General features: G+C 36.1%; 1 protein-coding gene across 1 annotated transcript; it reads left to right on the top strand.

The window, feature by feature from the left end:
• The first annotated feature begins 13,450 nt into the window (after positions 1–13,450).
• Positions 13,451–18,417, top strand: LOC125141163. Its single transcript, XM_047813239.1, has 7 exons — positions 13,451–13,908; positions 13,989–14,045; positions 14,232–14,288; positions 14,473–14,529; positions 15,605–15,709; positions 16,907–16,953; positions 17,146–18,417. Exons 1-7 carry the CDS (start codon positions 13,869–13,871, stop codon positions 17,419–17,421), a joined length of 639 nt encoding a protein of 212 aa, XP_047669195.1. The 5' UTR covers positions 13,451–13,868; the 3' UTR covers positions 17,422–18,417.
• Positions 18,418–20,216: the final 1,799 nt, after the last annotated feature.

Below are 20,216 nucleotides of genomic sequence, written 5' to 3' on the forward strand. Positions count from 1 at the left end.
CTCTCTAAATGGCAGTATTGATCCATAGCCCTGTAGAATTACTTTATTAAAAACCCAGCTTAAAAATAATGTTGATAGTGTGGAAACACCATCTTGTTTTAGATCATTTGTGTCTTTCACATTGCATTGATAGATTTCTTTCTTCCTTTCCAACAAATATCACCGTTAGTCCTGGATAAGTTTTGCATTAGCAGCATGATAACCAATCACAAACTTTTTTAAAATCTTATAATTTTATGTGTATTAAACACTCCATTTTACAGAAGCCTTTATTATTCAACTAGTAAGAATTATTTTTTATAGCAATGGTATAAATTCATGAGGGTGTGCAGTGTTGTATAAAGTAGTAGAAAGCAATACTTGAGTAAAAGTACAAGTACTAGAAAATGACTTTGGTAGAAGTGAAAGTCACCTTTTAGAATATTACTCAAATAAAAGTCTTAAAGTATCTGATATATATACTGTACTTAAGTATCAAAAGTCATTTTCTGATATTTAATGTACTTAAGTATTTGAAGTAAAAGTAAAAAGTAAAATTTCAGTGATTTTCGGTAAGCATAAGACCAGGGGCGGTTCTAGGATTTCATCTTTAGGGGTTTTAGCCCTCAGTGAGAATTTAAAACAAGAAGAGTTTTATATTATATATTATATGACTACATAGTAAGCCAAAAGTTATGGTATTATTAAATGGCAAAAGTGGACACCAACATTTTATGCATGATGTAATGAGGCCAGTCTTGAATCAAATCAGTTCATGTATGTGTGCATTCTCTACAAACAGTGTGTCCAATGAAAGTCATTAATAAACAACTATTCACAAGACAAAGACCAAATAAATAAATGTTATTTTATGATAATAATAATAATATGATAATAGTTTATCTATGAGCAGTGATTCGCCAAACCTCCCTTATTGCAGTCACACACATTTCTTCTGATTTTATTTTGTAGTAACGAGTAACAAAGATGCTTAATGGAAAATAACGGAGTAAAAGTATACATTGTAGGAAATGTAGTGGAGTAAAAGTGAAAGTTGACATAAATTTAAATAGCGAAGTAAAATACAGATACGTGAAATTTTTACTTAAGTACAGTAATGAAGTATTTTTACTCCGTTACATTACAACACGTGAGAAATGGAAGTCTGGTCCAAACCAGTGGAATTTGGAGGGTGGGGTTTCAGGGCCTAAAGGCCCTCAGTTACTGTCAAAAGCCACTGGTCCTTTGAAGACTGAATACATTTTCCACCACAAATAAAGTACAAGACCGTCTGTGCTTCAGCACTTAATTTACATGCTCAATCCACTATATGCGATTTTAAACCTTATGTGTCAAGCTGTTGAACAGAACCTATTCTGATCAGAAAGTGCTACTGTTGTTAGTATTCAGCAAGTGGACAGTCGTCATTCATTCATTCATTCAGTCATTCATTCATTCATTCATTCATTCATTCATTCATTGGAAGAGTTAAACATTAAGTAGACAGGCAATCAACACTAGAGACAAACAGCTTCTTGATTACAAATAATCTCGGGATTCAATGACGTAGATGCCCTTTAATGGACTTATTGGCGCACACCACTATGTCACATGACCACAAACTGGTCAGTAGATTTGGCAGGTTTCTACACAGGCTTAAGACACAGATTTCATTGAAGCACACGACAAAAGATGAAGAATGATTTTGTTTGTCCAGCGTTTCACACAGTCAAGGTGTATTGAAGAGTAATATTCCCAGCTGCAGTGTGTGTGTGTGTGTATATATATATATATATATATATATATATATATATATATATATATATATATATATATATATATATATATATGAAGAGCACACTGACACTTTTCCCCTCCTCAAGCATTTCACTGCACATGCACAGGCGAGGGCACCTTTCACCCGGATGTCCAGTAAATTCACAGACTTGTGGATGATGGTGTGAAATAAATCTGTAGGGACTGAAATCCTGATGTTCATGAGCTCTTTTCTGGTGACTGAGCTCCTGGTGTCAACACAAAAAAAAAATAGAAATAGAATGTGACAAAACAAAGCACACCAACACGCAATGACAGTGTTGAGATCCCTCGAAATAAACCCCTTTTGAGGTTTTAATATCAGATCAACTTTCATTTAAATGTTGGACACCAATGAGATAGAAAAAGCAGTCAGAATAGACACTGAGGCATTAAGTACAGTATCATAACTGTGGTGAAAGTGGCAAAATAACAGAATATTCAAGTTCAAACTTGACACCAAAACACCTCAGTGTAATATTATATCAGCATTTTATTTTATAGATTACCAGAGATTAGCAGATACCCTTATATACAATGAGTTACAGAAGTTATTTGCAGACCTGCATACATAAGTACAGACACTATTGTGTACTATTACACTACTATTCTATTGCTATTACTATCACACTATTGTGTGAGACACAATACACAGTATCATTGTGTTACACCCTCAGTGTTCACAAACAGACAGCAGGGAAGGTGGTGAGCAGGCAGGAAGCACAAAGTCCTCTCATCATTAACATTGTTATTCCTCCATAGTTAATGCTGATTTTTCAGATTAAACTGTATTTATCTTTCTGTGTTACATTCCTTGTGCTGTAGCTGACAGTAGAGCAGCTCACGTTGATGTGGAGTAATACATATTCTCAGTAAAGTTAATACTGGAGAGCTGAGAGTAAAAATAGAATCACATGGGAAAAAAGATGCTCACATGCAGAATGCTAATATTAAACACTCAAACATCTTCATATGGTTGGGGTGTTTTAGAGTAGGTGCTACGGTGTTGGACAGTTGCTTGGAGAGCTTGAATTACGGGTCTATCAAGCTGAGTACACGAACAAGGCCCTTAACACTCAATTTCTCAGTTGTATAAAATGAGAGTAAAATTGAAGTCGCTCTGGATAAGGGTGTATGCCAAATGCTGTAAATGTACAGTTGACTGCACACTGTAAGTGACCAGAGACTTTTTTTGTGTCGAAAATCTGAAATCATTTGCATTGCATTTTGCATAAATATTTCACAAATACACTTCCTGAATATCTCTTTCCAATAAAAGCTAAAGGGAAGTTAGTACTGCAATAACGTCTTGTTAAAATGTAAATGAAGACACAACATATTCAGAAGGACGAGACAGAGACAATAGCAGTGTGTAACAGAACAGGAGCAGGAGTTACAGAACTTTCTGAAGTGGAGTTGGTGTAGAAATCTGTGAGAGTGAACTCAGGATGAAGATCCTCCTCATCGTCATGCTCTGTCTGAGCTCAGGTAAGGAAATGCACTTCAAAATAAAACTCACTATCATCAGAAGCATTACATGAAGGAAATTTTGCTCAGATGGATTTAATGTTTTTTAAATGTGGAGATTTTTTTCTCTTTTGTTAGTTGAAGGATCAGTAACAGATGAAATGATATCTTCAGGAGAAGGACTCCTTAACACCAGTGAGTATGATACAGAATAATCTCAAACCCCAAAATATTTCTGTAAGGGTTCATGAGCAGGTATGATCTTGGGTAAAGAAATTCAGATGGATTTAATGTTGTTTAAATGTGGAGATTTTTGGTCTTTTCTTAGGTGGAGGATCAGCAACAGATGAAATGATAACTTCAGGAGAAGGAGTCCTTACCACCAGTGAGTATAATACAGAATAAACTCAAACCCCAAAATATTTCTGTAAGGGTTCATGAGCAGGTATGATCTTGGGTAAAGAACTGCACTTGAAAATAAAACTCACTATCATCAGAAGCATTACATGAAGGAAGGTTTTGCTGAGATGGATTTAATGTTGCTTAAATGTGGAGATTTTTGGTCTTTTGTTAGGTGAAGGATCAGTAACAGATTTAAGCATGTCTTCAGGGGATGTCTTAAGCATGTCTTCACTTTAGAGGACAATGAATCTTGTGGAACTGATAGAAATTTGGTAAAAGGAGGTGTCTCTCTCACCAAAGTCTTTCTTTTTATTTTCCAAAAAAAAAAAAAAACTATACAAAAACATCTAGTATCATTAGCACTGAAAATACAAAATATCAAGTAAATTTCAGTGCAGTCCCTAAGTATAGTTTTAAAATATTTTCATGATATTTTAAGATTAGTGTGTGATATTATTGGCAGTTAGTGAATAGAACAAAAGTTATTTTGAGAAGGAAACTTGGAACTGATGTGGTCTAGCTGATAATATCTGCTAAAAGTCTGACTGATGTCCTTTCAGACTAAATAATACGGCGGGTAAAATACATTTTGAACACAGCAGCTTTTTTCTCAGTATATATATATATATATATATATATATATATATATATATATATATATATATATATATATATATATATATATATATATATATATATATTAGCAGATGTCAGTAACAACCCAAGTAATCCATACAAAGATTATGTACAGAGCTAGAAAACTTCATATAATTAAAGGAAGGATGTATTTAAAAATGTACTGAGACATTCTTGATAAAAAAAATATCTGCTGTTTTCAACCCTTATCACCATCATCATCATCATTATCATCTCCACCACCACCCTCATCATCATCATCATCACCAGCACTACCATCATCACCAGCATCATCATCATCATCATCATCACAATCACCACCACCATCATCATCATCATCATCATCTCCACCAACACCACCCTCATCATCATCATCATCATCATCATCATTATCATCTTCACCACCACCATCATCACCACCAGCATCATCAGCATCATCATCATCATCATCACAATCACCACCACCATCATCATCATCATTATCATCATCATCACCACCATCACCACTATCATCATCATCATCATCATCATCATCATCATCATCAACACCACCACCACCACCACCACCACCACCACCAACATCATCATCTCCACCACCACCCTCATCATCATCATCATCATCATCATCATCACAATCACCAGCACTACCATCAACACCACCAGCATCATCATCATCATCATCACAATCACCACCACCACCACCACCCTCATCATCATCATCATCATCATCATCATCATCACAATCACCAGCACTACCATCAACACCACCAGCATCATCATCATCATCATCACAATCACCACCACCACCACCACCACCATCATCATCATCATCATCATCATCACAATCACCACCACCATCAACATCATCACCACCACCCTCATCATCATCATCATCATATTCATCATCATCACAATCACCACCATCACCATCATCACCACCCTCATCATCATCATATTCATCATCATCACAATCACCAGCATCACCATCATCACCACCACCACTATCATCATCATCATCATCATCATCATCATCATCATCATCATCACCACCCTTATCATCATCATATTCATCATCACCACCCTTATCATCATCATCACAATCACCACCATCACCATCATCACCACCCTCATCATCATCATCACAATCACCACCACCATCATCATCACCACCACTATCATCAGCATCACCAACATCACCACCCTCATCATCACAATCACCACCATCACCATCATCATCATCATCATCACCATCACCATCATCACCACCACTATCATCAGCATCATCATCATCATCATCACAATCACCACCACCACTATCATCATCATCAGCAGCAGCAGCAGCATCTTCATTGTCAACAATATCATCATCATTATCATCTGACTTTACTCCAGATTCTCCTCCAGCAGGTGGGTCTGCTCAGATGCACATAGTCTAACTACACTGTGATGAATCTGATCCCTTATAAATGATCAGCTTGTAGGTTAAAGTGACTGTCTGTTTGTTTTTCTTCCAGGATTTCCAGCTTTCACTGTGATCACTGTGTCTGTAATTCTGCTGCTTCTTCTGATTTGAATTATAATCCTCATTCTGACTCTACAAAAGAGACGCATAATTAAGGTACCCAATCACACACAGCACATGATGTTCACAACAAATGTTTGACATGTTTAGTATGACTAATTTATAACGCTGGTGAAACTGGCAAAGTTGCTGCATCATTATTCTGGTGTTCAATCTTAAGCTCAAGTTACTGTTTTGCAAAAGTTCCCAAACATGCTAACAAGGCTGCTTAAAATAGCTCCCAATGAACAGGTGAATGTGTGTATTGTCACTGTTAAGCTCAATTTATTCAAATACATATTCAGCAGGAGAATCAGTGACACTGTGAGTCTGTTCCAGATTAATCCAGAAGGGCAAACAAAACAACCAACATGCTATAGATTAATAAATACATGACAGGATTTAAAAGAGAACCTGAAAGAGAATAAGTTAGTGGGTAAAGTGTTGCTAAATAAAACTGCGATCAAATCTGAGGCCATCATTTAAACCACTGTGTAAGAATACAGTATATGTACATTACAGACTGATTTACTGATCTTGTGTATTGTGTGTTAAAAAGAAGTAAATTTATAACCTGCTGGGAAAACTGGAGCATATAATAAAACAGCAGTACACCTTTGTAATCATCTGTAGAGTAAATACTGTAACATCTGATCTCTGTGGAATGTATTTATTAAGCCAGTATTTCTGAAATTCTGATAAAATGGTGCTACTTTTTTTTTTGAAAACGTAATAATTTAGAATTAATTTATTTAAAGCCCCAGTGAAGGCAACCGAGGTACAAAAACCTGACATTAGACAGGTCATGCCCATTAGGACAGTTCGAGTGGGTCTGATCCGTGAATTCAGCTGGGGCTTTGCCACATTTTTCTCTTGAATTTGTTTAAGAACGCTATACCATACTCTAATATAGCAGAGGAGGGCAGTTACTGTAGTAACTATTTAAGTTTTTTCCTCTCCTGAGGAATATAATATACTAACCTGAATCTGCGTTCATTTTTATAATTTTGTATCAGTTATTTTTCATTATACATAGTCTGCCAAGGACACAGGGAAGTATGTGTGTGTTCTCTGGAATGTAGTCCATGGTGACCAAGTTTGTAGGCTATGGTGCATGCTGTGGAACTTTTGTAACCCTTTTAGTCATAACTTATAAAATACTTCTCCATTCACACTAGCAAAGGTATTAAGTTCAAAGATTCATCATAATTTCAAAAATAAGCTTCTCTTGGCATGTGTTGTGTACCAGGCTCAGGAAACATCCTAGAGGTAATTCTCTTTATGAATGTGTGTGTGTGTGTGTGTGTGTGTGTGTGTGTGTGTGTGTGTGTGTGTGTGTGTGTGTGTGTGTGTGTGTGTGTGTGTGTTCATTTCAAACACATATTTTCTTTAAATACAAGTACACATTATGTTATCTTTCTTCTCAATATTTTCTCTTTGCTCTCAGGTTCCTGTTGGTTTTGAATATGAAGAGATTACAGACACCAGATGACTTTCTGAAACTTCTACTGTTTACTCCAATGCTCAACTACCCTCAACTCCATCTGTTAATGACAACATGGTGCTACACACAATAAGTTCCCGTGAGACTATTTATTACACTGTTCAACTACCCACAATCCCCTCTGATCAGGACACCTTCTCTACATTTCAGTTACCCACACATCTCTTGACTGAGGCTGAAGGTCTGACTTATGCAACAATTAGTTTTCACTCTAATGCCACCAGCACTAATGATGCAGTTCCACAGTTTATTAAGGAAGACGTCTCTACTGAATATAGTTCAGTCCGTCCCATTAATTCATCTGTTTAGTTTAGCATCATAAAGGCTAAGTCATACAGTGCTGAAATAATTCTTCATTCTTCTTCCACATTTTCCCTCCTTTTTTCTTCACCTCCCTTTTCTTCTCCTTTTCCTACTTTTTATAATTTCTCCCCCCCCCCTCCTCCTGCTCCTTCTTCTTTTTCGTCTCCTTCTTCTCCTCCTCCTCCTCCTTCTTCTCCTCCTCCCTCAAAACATTAACTGCAGCAATTGGCATCATACAGGGGAATTTTCATTAACTTTTCCATTGACCAATCACTGATTGTTTTCTCACACATGCACTTGTTTGTTTTTCATTTTAAACCATGGCCACATTTTCACACTGTTTTATATCTGGACTCCTGATTATGTGCTGCTTCTCTCATATAAACGTATACATTAGAATGTATAATATTTAGTAAATGTGTAAAAAGTTTTGTTTTAGAACCATGACTTATTTCTATTGACATACAATAAGATTCTAAGTAATCAGTTATATTGTAGTTTATACTTATAAGAATTTCTGTTTCTTTAGAGAAATCTTTCTTCTACATATAAAATAGTATGATATGCAAATGATAGTGATGAAACAATGAATATTCAAGATCTTCTATAAAATTTGAAGGTGATCTCCAGCGACATTTGGTTGTGGGTTTGATTAGCTATGTTCCCCAAATGAGATGTAGCAAAGTGTACTCAGTTCTCTACACACTCTTTTGTTAATGATCCTGCTCACTGATACTGCTCAATGTACTTATACATATCATGTGATATGTCGGCTCAATGTACTCATATATATCATGTCATATGTCGGCTCAATGTACTTATATAGGTCATATGATGGCTCAGTGTACTTATATATATCATATGTTGGCTCAATTTAGTCATATATGTCATATGTTCGCTTGATGTACTTATATATGTGTTATTACGGCTCAGTGTACTTATATATGTCACATGTCGGCTCAATGTACTTATATATGTCATATGTCGGCTCAGTGTACTTATATATGTCATATGTCGGCTCAGTGTACTTATATATGTCATATCTAGGCTCAATTTAGTCATATATATCATGTCATATGTCGGCTCAATGTACTCGTATATATCGTGTCATGTGTCGGCTCAATGTACTTATGTATGTCATATGTCAGCTCAATGTACTCATATATGTCATATGTCGGCTCAGTTTACTTATACAGTATATGTCATATGTAGCCTCAATTTCTTCATATATATCATGTCATATGTCGGCTCAATGTACTCATATATGTCATATGTCGGCTCAGTTTACTTATACAGTATATGTCATATGTAGCCTCAATTTCTTAATTTATATCATGTCATATGTCGGCTCAATGTACTCGTATATATCGTGTCATGTGTCGGCTCAATGTACTTATATATGTCATATGTCGGCTCAATGCACTTATTTATGTCATATGCCGGCTCAGTGTACAGTGGGGCAAGTCGTGGCCTAATGCAGAGAACGAATTCTGAGTATGGGTCACCGTACTTAGCCTTATGTCACGTCACTTATATATATCATATGTAGGCTTAACTTAGCCTGCTTCTACGGAGGTCTACGGTCATATGTTGGCTCAATGTACTCATATATATCGTGTCATATGTCGGCTCAGTGTACTTATATATGTCATATGTAGCCTCAATTTAGGGAAATATATCATGTCATATGTCGGCTCCATGTACTTATATATGTCATATGTAGGCTAAATTTAGTCATATATATCATGTCATATGTTGGCTCAATGTACTCATATATATCATGTCATATGCCAGCTCAATGTACTCATATACTGTATGTCATATGTCGGCTCAGTGTACATATATATATCATATGTAGGCACAATGTACTCATATAAATCGTGTCATGTGTCAGCTCAATGTACTTATATATGTCATATGTCGGCTCAGTGTTGTCACATCTAGGGTAGGAAGGAGACAGACCCATACACAGGATAGCTACAAATGAATGGGGTTTAATAAATGATAAAGACAAAGACAGTAAATGATGAGAACTAAAGCAATACAGATGAAGACACTTACAGTAACAATGACTAAGGTACATGTAACTCACGTAACTAATGATTCCGCGCTGCCATCGGCAACACGGCTCACATTTATACAAAAGACAATGAGATACAATTAGGATCAGGTGTGGAGACAGGGAGGAGCAGACAAAGGCGGGGCAGACACGTGACAACAACAATAACACATGGCCAGAAGTCTGGGCTGATCCCTGACAAGTGTACTCATATATGTCATATGTAGGATCAATTTAGTCATATATATCATGTCAAATGTTCAAATTCAAGTTCAAGTTCACTTTATTTATATAGCACATTTAAAACAGCCATAGGACTGACCAAAGTGCTGTACAATAAAAGAGTGTTAGTAAAAATACACAGGAAAAAGGAAGAAAAAAAAAAAAACTAAGTCAAGAGATAATAATAAAAAGCAAAATAGAATTAAACAATGCAATAATACACATTAAAACAATAAAACAAGCAATAATAGAACAATTAGAAAACAATAAGGAGAAAATGAAAAGGAAAACTATAGATATGCCAAGGAAAAGAGATATGTTTTTAAAAGGGACTTAAAGATAGACAGAGAGGGTGCTAATCTTAACTCATTATTGGCAAATTATCCAAAGCTGTGGCCCAATCACTGAAAAAGACGGATAGACATCCTACAGTAAGTCAGGGTTGGTGGCCTTTGCACGTTCTGTGGGGCTGAACACTATCACCTCAGTTTTATCTTCATTTAAAAACAGAAAGTTTTGGGCTAGCTAAGCTTTAACTTCATCTAAACACAATAAAAGGGATGTAATGGATGGGGGTTATTTTTCTTAAAAGGTAAATAGATTTGGGTATCGTCCTCGTAAAAGTGAAACGACACTCCGTATTTCCCCAGAGCGAAGCCCAGTGGTAACAGATACAGGGAAAACAGGGAAGGTGCCAGAATTGAACCTTGAGGAAGACCACAAGACAGCGGGGCAGTGGTGGAGGAAAAGTCACCCATTTTAACTACATACTTTCTGTTTGATAGGTATGTCTGAAACCATTTTCGAACTGTGCCTGATAGTCCCACACATGACTCTATCTAGCGATAAGTGTAGAGTGGTCAACCATATCAAATGTTGCATATAAATCCAGTAAAACTAGAAACACAGGATCTCCAGAGTCAGTAGCTAAAAAAAATATCATTTAGCACTCTCAGAAGAGCAGACTCAGTGCTATGAGCAGTTTTAAAACAAGATTGAAAAATGTCAGACAAACTGTTATTGGTGAGAAATGACTGAAGTTGGTTGAACACAATTTTTTCTAAAATCTTTGATGTAAAAGGTAAGACAGATATAGGGCGGGATTTTTTTTTAAGATAGACGGATCGAGTGAAGGCTTCTTGAAGAGAGGTGTAACAGTTAACTCATCCGGGACACAGCCAGTTAAAAGACATTTTGTTAAAAAAGGACGCTAAACCTGGCCCAACCAAGTCAGTAATCATTTTTATAAATCTTGGATGAATGACATCGAAGGGACTAGTAGATGGTTTCAATTCAATTAAGTTCAATTCAAATTTATTTGTATAGCACTTTATACAATTGACATTCTTTCAAAGCAGCTTTACGGAACATAAACATAGAAAAAAGGCTATTATAAAGAATAATATAAAGATTAGTATTAGATATATTGAGGTGACTCAGGTGACTGTGGTGAGGAAAAACTCCCTTGAATGGTAAGGGAAGAAACCTTGAGAGGAACCAGACTCAAGGGGGAACCTCATCGTCATATGGGTGACACTGGAGGGTGTGATTATAAATATACAGTCTGACAAATGTTGTATTGAAGAGGAGATTGTTGTCCTCAAAGACCACTTGGAGTTGGCATCTTCTCTTTAGTATCGCAGAGCTGGTACATCTCTAGGACAAGGATGTTAAATAACAAAAAACTCTCTAATTGCACATAGTTTCTAGCAGAGAAAATAGTAAAACATAAAATAGCATCTTTATTTAAACGATTACATATCAAAATTATGCCTGTAAATTAATACTTTGACTAAAATTTTCTCTAGATGGCAGTATTGATTCTCAGTCCTGTAGAATTACCATCTTGTTTATTAAATATAGATCATTTGTGTCTTTCACATTGCATTGCTAGATTTCTTTCGTCCTTTCCCACAAATATCACCGTTAGTCCTGGATAAGTTTTGCATTAGCAGCATGATAACCAATCACAAACTTTTTAAAAACGTATAATTATATGGTACTTAAACCTTATATGGTATATGGTACTTAAACCTATATGGTCCCTTTAATGGACTTATTGGCACACACCACCATGTACCATGAACACAAACTAGTCAGTAGATTTGGCAGGTTTCTACACAGGCTTAGGACGCCGAATTCATGGAGGAATTTAAGCACACGACAAAAGATGATATTGCTTGTCCATCATTTTACACAGTCAAGGCATACTGAAGAGTGATATTCCCAGCTGCAGTGTGTGTATATATATATTTATAAAGACCGCACTGATACATTTCCCCTCCTCCAGCATTTCACTGCATGTGCACAGTCGAGGGCACCTTTCACCAGGATGTCCAGTACATTCACAGACTTGTGGATGATGGTGTGAAATAAATCTGTAGGGACTGAAACCCTGATGTTCATGAACTCTTTTCTGGTGACTGAGCTCCTGGTGTCAACACAAAAAAAAAAAAAAATTTGGTCTTTTGGTCAGGCTGTTTTCTCGGTAAGGGCAGGTCAGCAACGGAACACAGTACCGGAAACCATCAGAAAGTCTTTGTCATTCTTTTCATTCAAAAAGAATGCAAATAAATGGCTTGTAGAGAGCCAAACCTGTGGGCACTAATTCTTGCTGTGTGTATTTTTATATATTTGTAATTATTTTACATGAATTGTGTTTGCTAACTATAATGTGTTGTATGTAATTTTGTTTTGTGATTTTTATAATTTTGATTATTTTTAAGGTTGCCCTTTTCACATTTGGCAGGAGGACTGCCGATGAAAATTAGCACTTTTGAGCTAACTCAGGTACATTTACATTATTGTACATTGTCCTCTTTTACATAAACAAACAAACAAACAAACAAACAAACAAACAAACAAATAAGGTACAGAATTAAGTACAGTATCATAACTGTGGTGAAAGTGGCAAAATAACAGAATATTGAAGTTTAAACTTGACACCAAAACACCACAGTGTAATATTATATCAACATTTTATTTTATAGATTTACAGCGATTCGCAGATACCCTTATCTACAATGAGATACAGAAGTTATTTGCATACCTGCATACATAAGTACATACACTATTGTGTACTAGTACACTACTATTCTATTGCTATTACTATCACACTATTGTGTGAGACACAATATACAGTATCATTGTGTTAAACCCTCAGTGTTCACAAACAGACAGCAGGGAAGGTGGTGAGCAGGCAGGAAGCACAAAGTCCTGCTCTCTCATCATTAACATTGTTATTCCTCCATAGTTAATGCTGATTTTTCAGATTAAACTGTATTTATCTTTCTGTGTTACATTCCTTGTGCTGAAGATGACAGTATAGAGCATCTCACAGTGATGTGGAGTAATAAATATCCTCAGTAAAGTTAATACTGGAGAGCTGAGAGTAAAAATAAAATCACATTGGGAAGAAGATGCTCACATGCAGAAGGCTATTATTTAACACTGAAACATCTTCATATGATTGGAGTGTTTTAGATTAGGTGGTACAGTTTTAGACTACTGCATGGAGAGTTTGAGTAACAGGTCTATCAAGCAGAATATTGAGCAAAACTCAATTTCTCAGTTGTATAAAATGAGAGTAAAATGTAAGTCACTCTGGATAAGGGTGTCTGCCAAATGCTGTAAATGTACAGTTGACTGCACACTGTAAGTGACCAGAGACTTATTTTTGTGTCAAAAAATCTGAAATCATTTGCATTGCATTTTTGCACTGCGTATTCCAATAAAAGCTAAAGGGAAGTTAGTACTGCAATAATGTCTTGTGAAAATGTAAATGAAGACACAACATATTCACACAGAAGGACAGAGACAGAGACAATAACAGTGTGTAACAGAACAGGAGCAGGAGTTACAGAACTTTGGTATCTTTCTGAAGTGGAGTTGGTGTAGAAATCTGTGAGAGTGAACTCAGGATGAAGATCCTCCTCATCTTCGTGCTCTGTCTGATCTCAGGTAAGGAAATTCACTTCAAAATAAAACTCACTATTATCAGAAGCATTTTTTAAATGTGGAGATTTTTGGTCTTTTGTTAGGTGGAGGATCAGTAACAGATGAAAGGATGTCTTCAGGAGAAGGTGTCTTTATCACCAGTGAGTATGAAACAGAATATACTCAAACCCCAAAATATTTCTGTAAGGGTTCATGGGCAGATATGACCTCGGGTATAGAAATGCACTTCAAAATAAAACTCACTATCAGGAGCATTACATGAAGGAAGGTTTTCCTGAGATGGATTTAATGTTGTTTAAATGTGGAGATTTTTGGTCTTTTGTTAGGTGGAGGATCAGTAACAGATGAAAGGATGTCTTCAGGAGAAGGAGTCCTTACCACCAGTGAGTATGATACAGAATATACTCAAACCCCAAAATATTTCTGTAAGGGTTCATTGTCAGGTATGATCTCGGGTAAAGAAATGCACTTCAAAATAAAACTCACTATGATCAGAAGCATTACATGAAGGATTGCTCCTATGGATTTAATGTTGCTTAAATGTGGAGATTTTTGGTCTTTTGTTAGGTGGAGGATCAGTAACAGATGAAAGGATGTCTTCAGGAGAAGGAGTCCTTACCACCAGTGAGTATGATACAGAATGTACTCAAACCCCAAAATATTTCTGTAAGGGTTCATGGGCAGGCTGTGTTGACAAAATAATAACATAAGAACAAATTGGTAAATTCAGTTATATTCTCATTGTTTTATGACACCAAATCAGCTCAGGGTGATGATCAGAGAACTCACGTTAGAGGACAATGAAACTTGTGGAACTGATAGAAATTTGGTAAAAGGAGGTGTGTCTCTTGCCAAAGTCTTTATTTTTATCTTCCAAAAAATAAAACTATAAAATAAACCTCTAGTATCATTAGCACTGAAAATACAAAATATGAAGAAAACATATTTCAGTACAGTCCTTAAATATAGTTTTAAAATATTTTCATGATATTTTAAGACTAGTGTGTGATATTATTGGCAGTTAGTGAATAGAACAAACTAAAAATAAAAAGTTATTTTTAGAAGGAAACTTGTTAAATTCTGGAACTGATGTGGTCTAGCTGATAATATCTAATAAAAGTCTGACTTATGTTCTTTCAGACTAAATAATACGGCGGGTAAAATAAATTTTGAACACATCAGCTTTATATATTTATAAAGATGCTGTTGACATTAAGTTTTCAGAAGATGTCAGTAACAACCCAAGTAATCCATACAAAGATTATGTACAGAGCTGGCAAACTTCATATAATTAAAGGAAGGATGTATTTACAAACGTACTGAGATATTCTTGATAAAAAACAAATCTGCTGCCATCTACTAGGGTGAAACAAGGGACATTTTAGCAAGACAATAATCCCGGACACAAAGCCAAGGAAACTCTCAATTGGTTTTAGAGAAAGAAAATAAAGTGGCTAAAATGGTCCAGACAATCACATTACCTGAATCCAATAAACAAAATCTATGGAAAGAATATAGATCAGAGTTCATAGAAGAGGCTTCATGACTGTTTGCGCAGTCTGACTTTACTGACTTTACTCCAGCTTCTCCTCCAGCTGGTGAATCTGCTCAGATGCATAGTTTAACTACATACCTGAGGAATCTGATCCATTAAATCCCTTGATCAGCTTGTAGGTTAAAGTGACTGTTTCTCTTCCAGGATTTCCAGCTTTCACTGTGATCACTGTGTCTGTAATTCTGCTGCTGCTTCTGATTGGAATTATAATCCTCATTCTGACTCTACGAAAGAGACGCATAATTAAAGGTACCCAATCACACACAGCACATGATGTTCACAACAAATGTTTGATATATTTAGTATGACTAATTTATAACGCTAGTTGCTGCATCATTATTCTGGTGTTCAATCCTAAACTCAAATTACTGTTGTGCAAAAGTTCCCAAACATGCTAACAAGGCTGCTTAAAATAGCTCCCAATGAACAAGTGAATGTGTGTATTGTCACTGTTAACATCAATTTATTCAAATACATATTCAGCAGGAGCATCAGTGACACGGTGAGTCTGTTCCAGATTAATCCAGAAGAGCGAACAAAACAACCAACATGCTATAGATTAATAAATACACGACGGATTTAAAAGAGAACCTGAAAGAGAATAAGTTAGTGGGTAAAGTGTTGCTAAATAAAACTGCAACAAATCTGAGGCCATCATTTAAACCACTGTATAAGAATACAGTATATATACAGTACAGCCTGATTTGCTCAGGCTCAATCTTGTGTATTGTGTGTTAAAAAGTCAATTTATAATCTGCTGGGAAAACTGGAGCATATAATAAAACAGCAGTACACCTTTGTAGTCATCTGTAGAGTAAATCTACTGTAACATCTGGTCTCTGTGAAATGTATTTATTAAGCCAGTATTTCTGAAATTCTGATAAATTGGTGCTACTTTTTTTTTGAAAGCTTAATAATTTAGAATTAACTTATTTAAAGCCCCAGTGAAGGCAACCGAGGTACAAAAACCTGACATTAGACAGGTCATGCCCACTAGGACAGGCCGAGTGGGTCTGATCCGTGAATTCAGCTGGGGCTTTGCCACATTTTTGTCTTGAATTTGTTTAAGAACGCTATACCATACTCTAATATAGCAGAGGAGGGCAGTTACTGTAGTAACTATTTAAGTTTTTCCCTCTCCTGAGGAATATAATATACTAACCTGAATCTGCGTTCATTTTTTATAATTTTGTTTGTTATTTTTCATTATACATAGTCTGCCAAGGACACAGGGAAGTATGTGTGTGTTCTGGGGAATGTAGTCCATGGTGACCAAGTTTGTAGGCTATGGTGCATGCTGTGGAACTTTTGTAACCCTTCTAGTCATAACTTATAAAATACTTTTCCATTCACACTAGCAAAGGTATTAAGTTCAAAGATTCATCATAATTTCAAAAATAAACATCAGAAATAATAACTACTGACTCTTTGAGTGCTTTTTTTAAGCTTCTCTTGGCATGTGTTGTGTACCAGGCTCAGGAAACATCCAAGAGGTAATTCTCTTTATGAATGTGTGTGTTTGTTTGTGTGTGTGTGTGTGTATGTGTGTGTGTGTGTGTGTGTGTGTGTGTGTGTGTGTGTGTGTGCGTGTGTGTGCGTGTGTGTTCATTTCCAACACATATTTTCTTTAAATACAAGTACACATTATGATATCTCTTCTCACAATATGTTCTCTTTGCTCTCAGGTTCCTGTTGTTTTTAATGAGATTAAAGACACCAGACAACTTTCTGAAACTTCTACTGTTTATTCCAATGCTCAACTGCCCACAATCCCCTCGGATCAGGACACCTTCTCTACAGTTCAGTTACCCACACATCTCTCGACTGAGGCTGAAGGTCTGACTTATGCAACAATTAGTCTTCACTCTGATGCCACCAGCACTGATGATGCAGTTCCACAGTTTAAGGAAGACGTCTCTAGTGAAAATAGTTCAGTCCATCACATTAGTTCATCTGTTTAGTTTAGCATCATAAGGGCTAAGTCATACAGTGCTGGAATATTTCTTTATTTCTCTTCCACTTCTTCCACCTCTTCCCCTTCTTCTTCACTTTTCTCACTTCTTCTTTTTCTTCTCCTTCTTCTTATTTACACTGGTCCTACCTTCTTTATCTTACACTGCTATATGTGAATAGATTAGTGCTCCATTAGATCCATTAGATCTTCTTCTTCTTCTTCTTCTTCTTTCTCTTCCTCCTCCTCCTTCTTCTTTTCCTCCCTCAAAACATTAACTGCAGCAATTGGCATAATACATTGGAATTTTCATTAACCTTTCCATTTCTCACACATGCACTTGTTTGTTTTTCATTTTAAACCATGGCCACATTTTCACACTGTTTTATATCTGGACTCCTAATTATGTGCTGCTTCTATCATATTAAAGTATACTATAGAATGTATAATATTTAGCAAATATCTAAAAAATTGCTTTGTAGAACCATGACTTCTTTCTATTGAAATATGACAAGATTCTAAATAATCAGTTATATTGTAGTTAATTCTGATCAAATTTTCTGTTTCTTTAGAGAAATCTTCCTTCTACATATAACACAGTATGATTTGCAAATGATAGTGATGAAACAATGAATATTCTAATTATTCTATAAAAGCTGACGGTGATCTCCAGCGACATTTGGGTGTGGGTTTGATTAGATGAGATGTAGCAAAGTGTACTCAGTTCTCTACACACTCTTCTGTTAATGATCCTGCTCACTGATACTGCTCAATGTACTTAAACAGTATATATCATGTCATATTTCGGCTCAATGTACTTATATATATCATGTCATATTTTGGCATAATGTACTCAGATATATAATGTCATATGTCGGCTCAATGTACTTATATGTCATATGTCGGCTCAATCTACTCATATATTTCATGTCATATATCGGCACAATGTACTAAATTATATATATCATCTCAATGTCGGCTCAATGTACTTATATATGTCGTGTCATATCTGTACTCATATTCTGGCAAGTATGCCTGATCGATTAAACAAGCACATACTATGCTAGTATTGTTGTTTGGGTTGTTTGTTTTATTCCCCAAAATAAACAATATAAATAATGTTGAGTGGAATTAAGCAACCAGGAGCTCCTGAGAAAATAATTTATAAGCACAATTTTCGAGTTTACCACAGACCCAACACTGCCGAGGTCTTCAAAAAGTTAACTGAAGAAGACCCAATCATAAAGCTGACTGGAACAACAGTAGTTAGTATTTTAAAAACAGCTCCAGCCGGCCTCATCGACAGCAGTAACATGGGTCACCGGGCTGTCCATGTAGCTCTATCCCCAGCAGAGTGCATACCAGGCGACCACACTCCGAGCAGGGGTAAAAAAATTATGTTAATCAGTAAAAGAATATACATGTAAACAAACACACACCAGTCAGACAAATCCAAACCTGCTTCAGGACTAAGATGTGTCTTGGGCACATTGTGGCCTATGAAACAACAAATAGCCCCTTCACTCGTAAGAAGCCAACTAAAACCTATCAACCTGTATGTCTTTGGTCAACGCAAACAATTTTCTCAGATTCATCCTGTACACGGTTGATCATTTCAGCAAAGGGAACCGTTCACAAATCACAGAACAGTCCTGATGGGCAAAAACACCAGATCACAATATATTAAACTTTTTCACAATCGACAAACTTGTTTACTTTCCCTGTAACTCTTAAAAGGACACATTCACATATACAGTAACTTCATTAATAACCATATCAGGGCTACACTTATAATGTCCCATTTAAATATAGAAAATTTAACAGTTACAAGAGTGAAGAACGTAAGTCTCTGAAGGAGTAATAATATTCTCAGTAAAGTTAATCCTGCCGCACACATTAGGAAAAATTAAACTCACAACTCAAAAAATGCACACAAGCAGAACGCTAATATTAAACTCAAACACTGTCATATGATTGTTTACAACCTGTAACCAGAAGCTCATTTTTGTGCCATGTTACAACCCGTGAAAATAGGGTATTGTATTGTGTTTTTTGTACATGTCTGTGTGCAGGTTGATTCCAGGCCAGAGTTTGCAACCTGCCCTAGCCTGTCCTGATCCTGCCCCCCATATTGATGACATCATCACTAATGGTCTATATAAAGAGGAAGCAGAAGAAGAAGGAGGAGGGTGTTGTTAGTAGTGGTGGTTTGTTGTTGTGGCGTTGTGATAGTTGGATTATTGTTATTTTGTGATTGTTCTGGTACTGACTTCCGCCTGTTTTTTGACTGAGTGTGGTTTACCCTTTGGACTTGTTGCTGAGTTGCACTTTTGTATGTATGTGTATATATATATATATATATATATATATATATATATATATATATATCACTGTACAATTGTCACTGTTTCACTGGCAGTAGGGGTGTGGCTGCCCTTTTTCTTTGGGAGTGGGTTCCTTTTTCCCCCGTGTGTGTTTGGTAGGGAGTTAAGGAAGTTCCCCTGTATTTTTCTTTTCTTTGTTTTCAGGTAAGCATAGTTATCTCACTGTTAGCCCTTTTTGTTTATTATTTTGGCCTGGGCCCACCTTGAAGAGATGCCTGTGTACTGTTGGCTGTATATATATATACTTTATATCTGTAAATACACTTACCTACAAATTCTACCTTGTGTGGTTTCTTGTGGTATTTTTAAAGAGATCCAATCACTGAATCCCGAGCTTTAATACTGTGCAGCCCAACCCTAGACTGGGTTGTAACAGATTTGGGGGCTCGTCCGGGATCTCTATATATACAGTGTATAGTGT

This window comes from Tachysurus fulvidraco, chromosome 5 (assembly GCF_022655615.1).
Source record: "Tachysurus fulvidraco isolate hzauxx_2018 chromosome 5, HZAU_PFXX_2.0, whole genome shotgun sequence".
Classification (NCBI taxonomy): domain Eukaryota; kingdom Metazoa; phylum Chordata; class Actinopteri; order Siluriformes; family Bagridae; genus Tachysurus; species Tachysurus fulvidraco.

What these genes read in the sequence shown, in the direction of transcription:
- LOC125141163 (XM_047813239.1), top strand. Translation starts at nt 13,869, where the DNA reads ATGAAGATCCTCCTCATCTTCGTGCTCTGTCTGATCTCAG. An exon ending in AGAAGGAGTCCTTACCACCA is followed by an intron (nt 14,530 to 15,604) that starts GTGAGTATGATA and finishes TTTCTCTTCCAG; the next exon opens with GATTTCCAGCTTTCACTGTG. An exon ending in AAAGAGACGCATAATTAAAG is followed by an intron (nt 15,710 to 16,906) that starts GTACCCAATCAC and finishes GCTTTTTTTAAG; the next exon opens with CTTCTCTTGGCATGTGTTGT.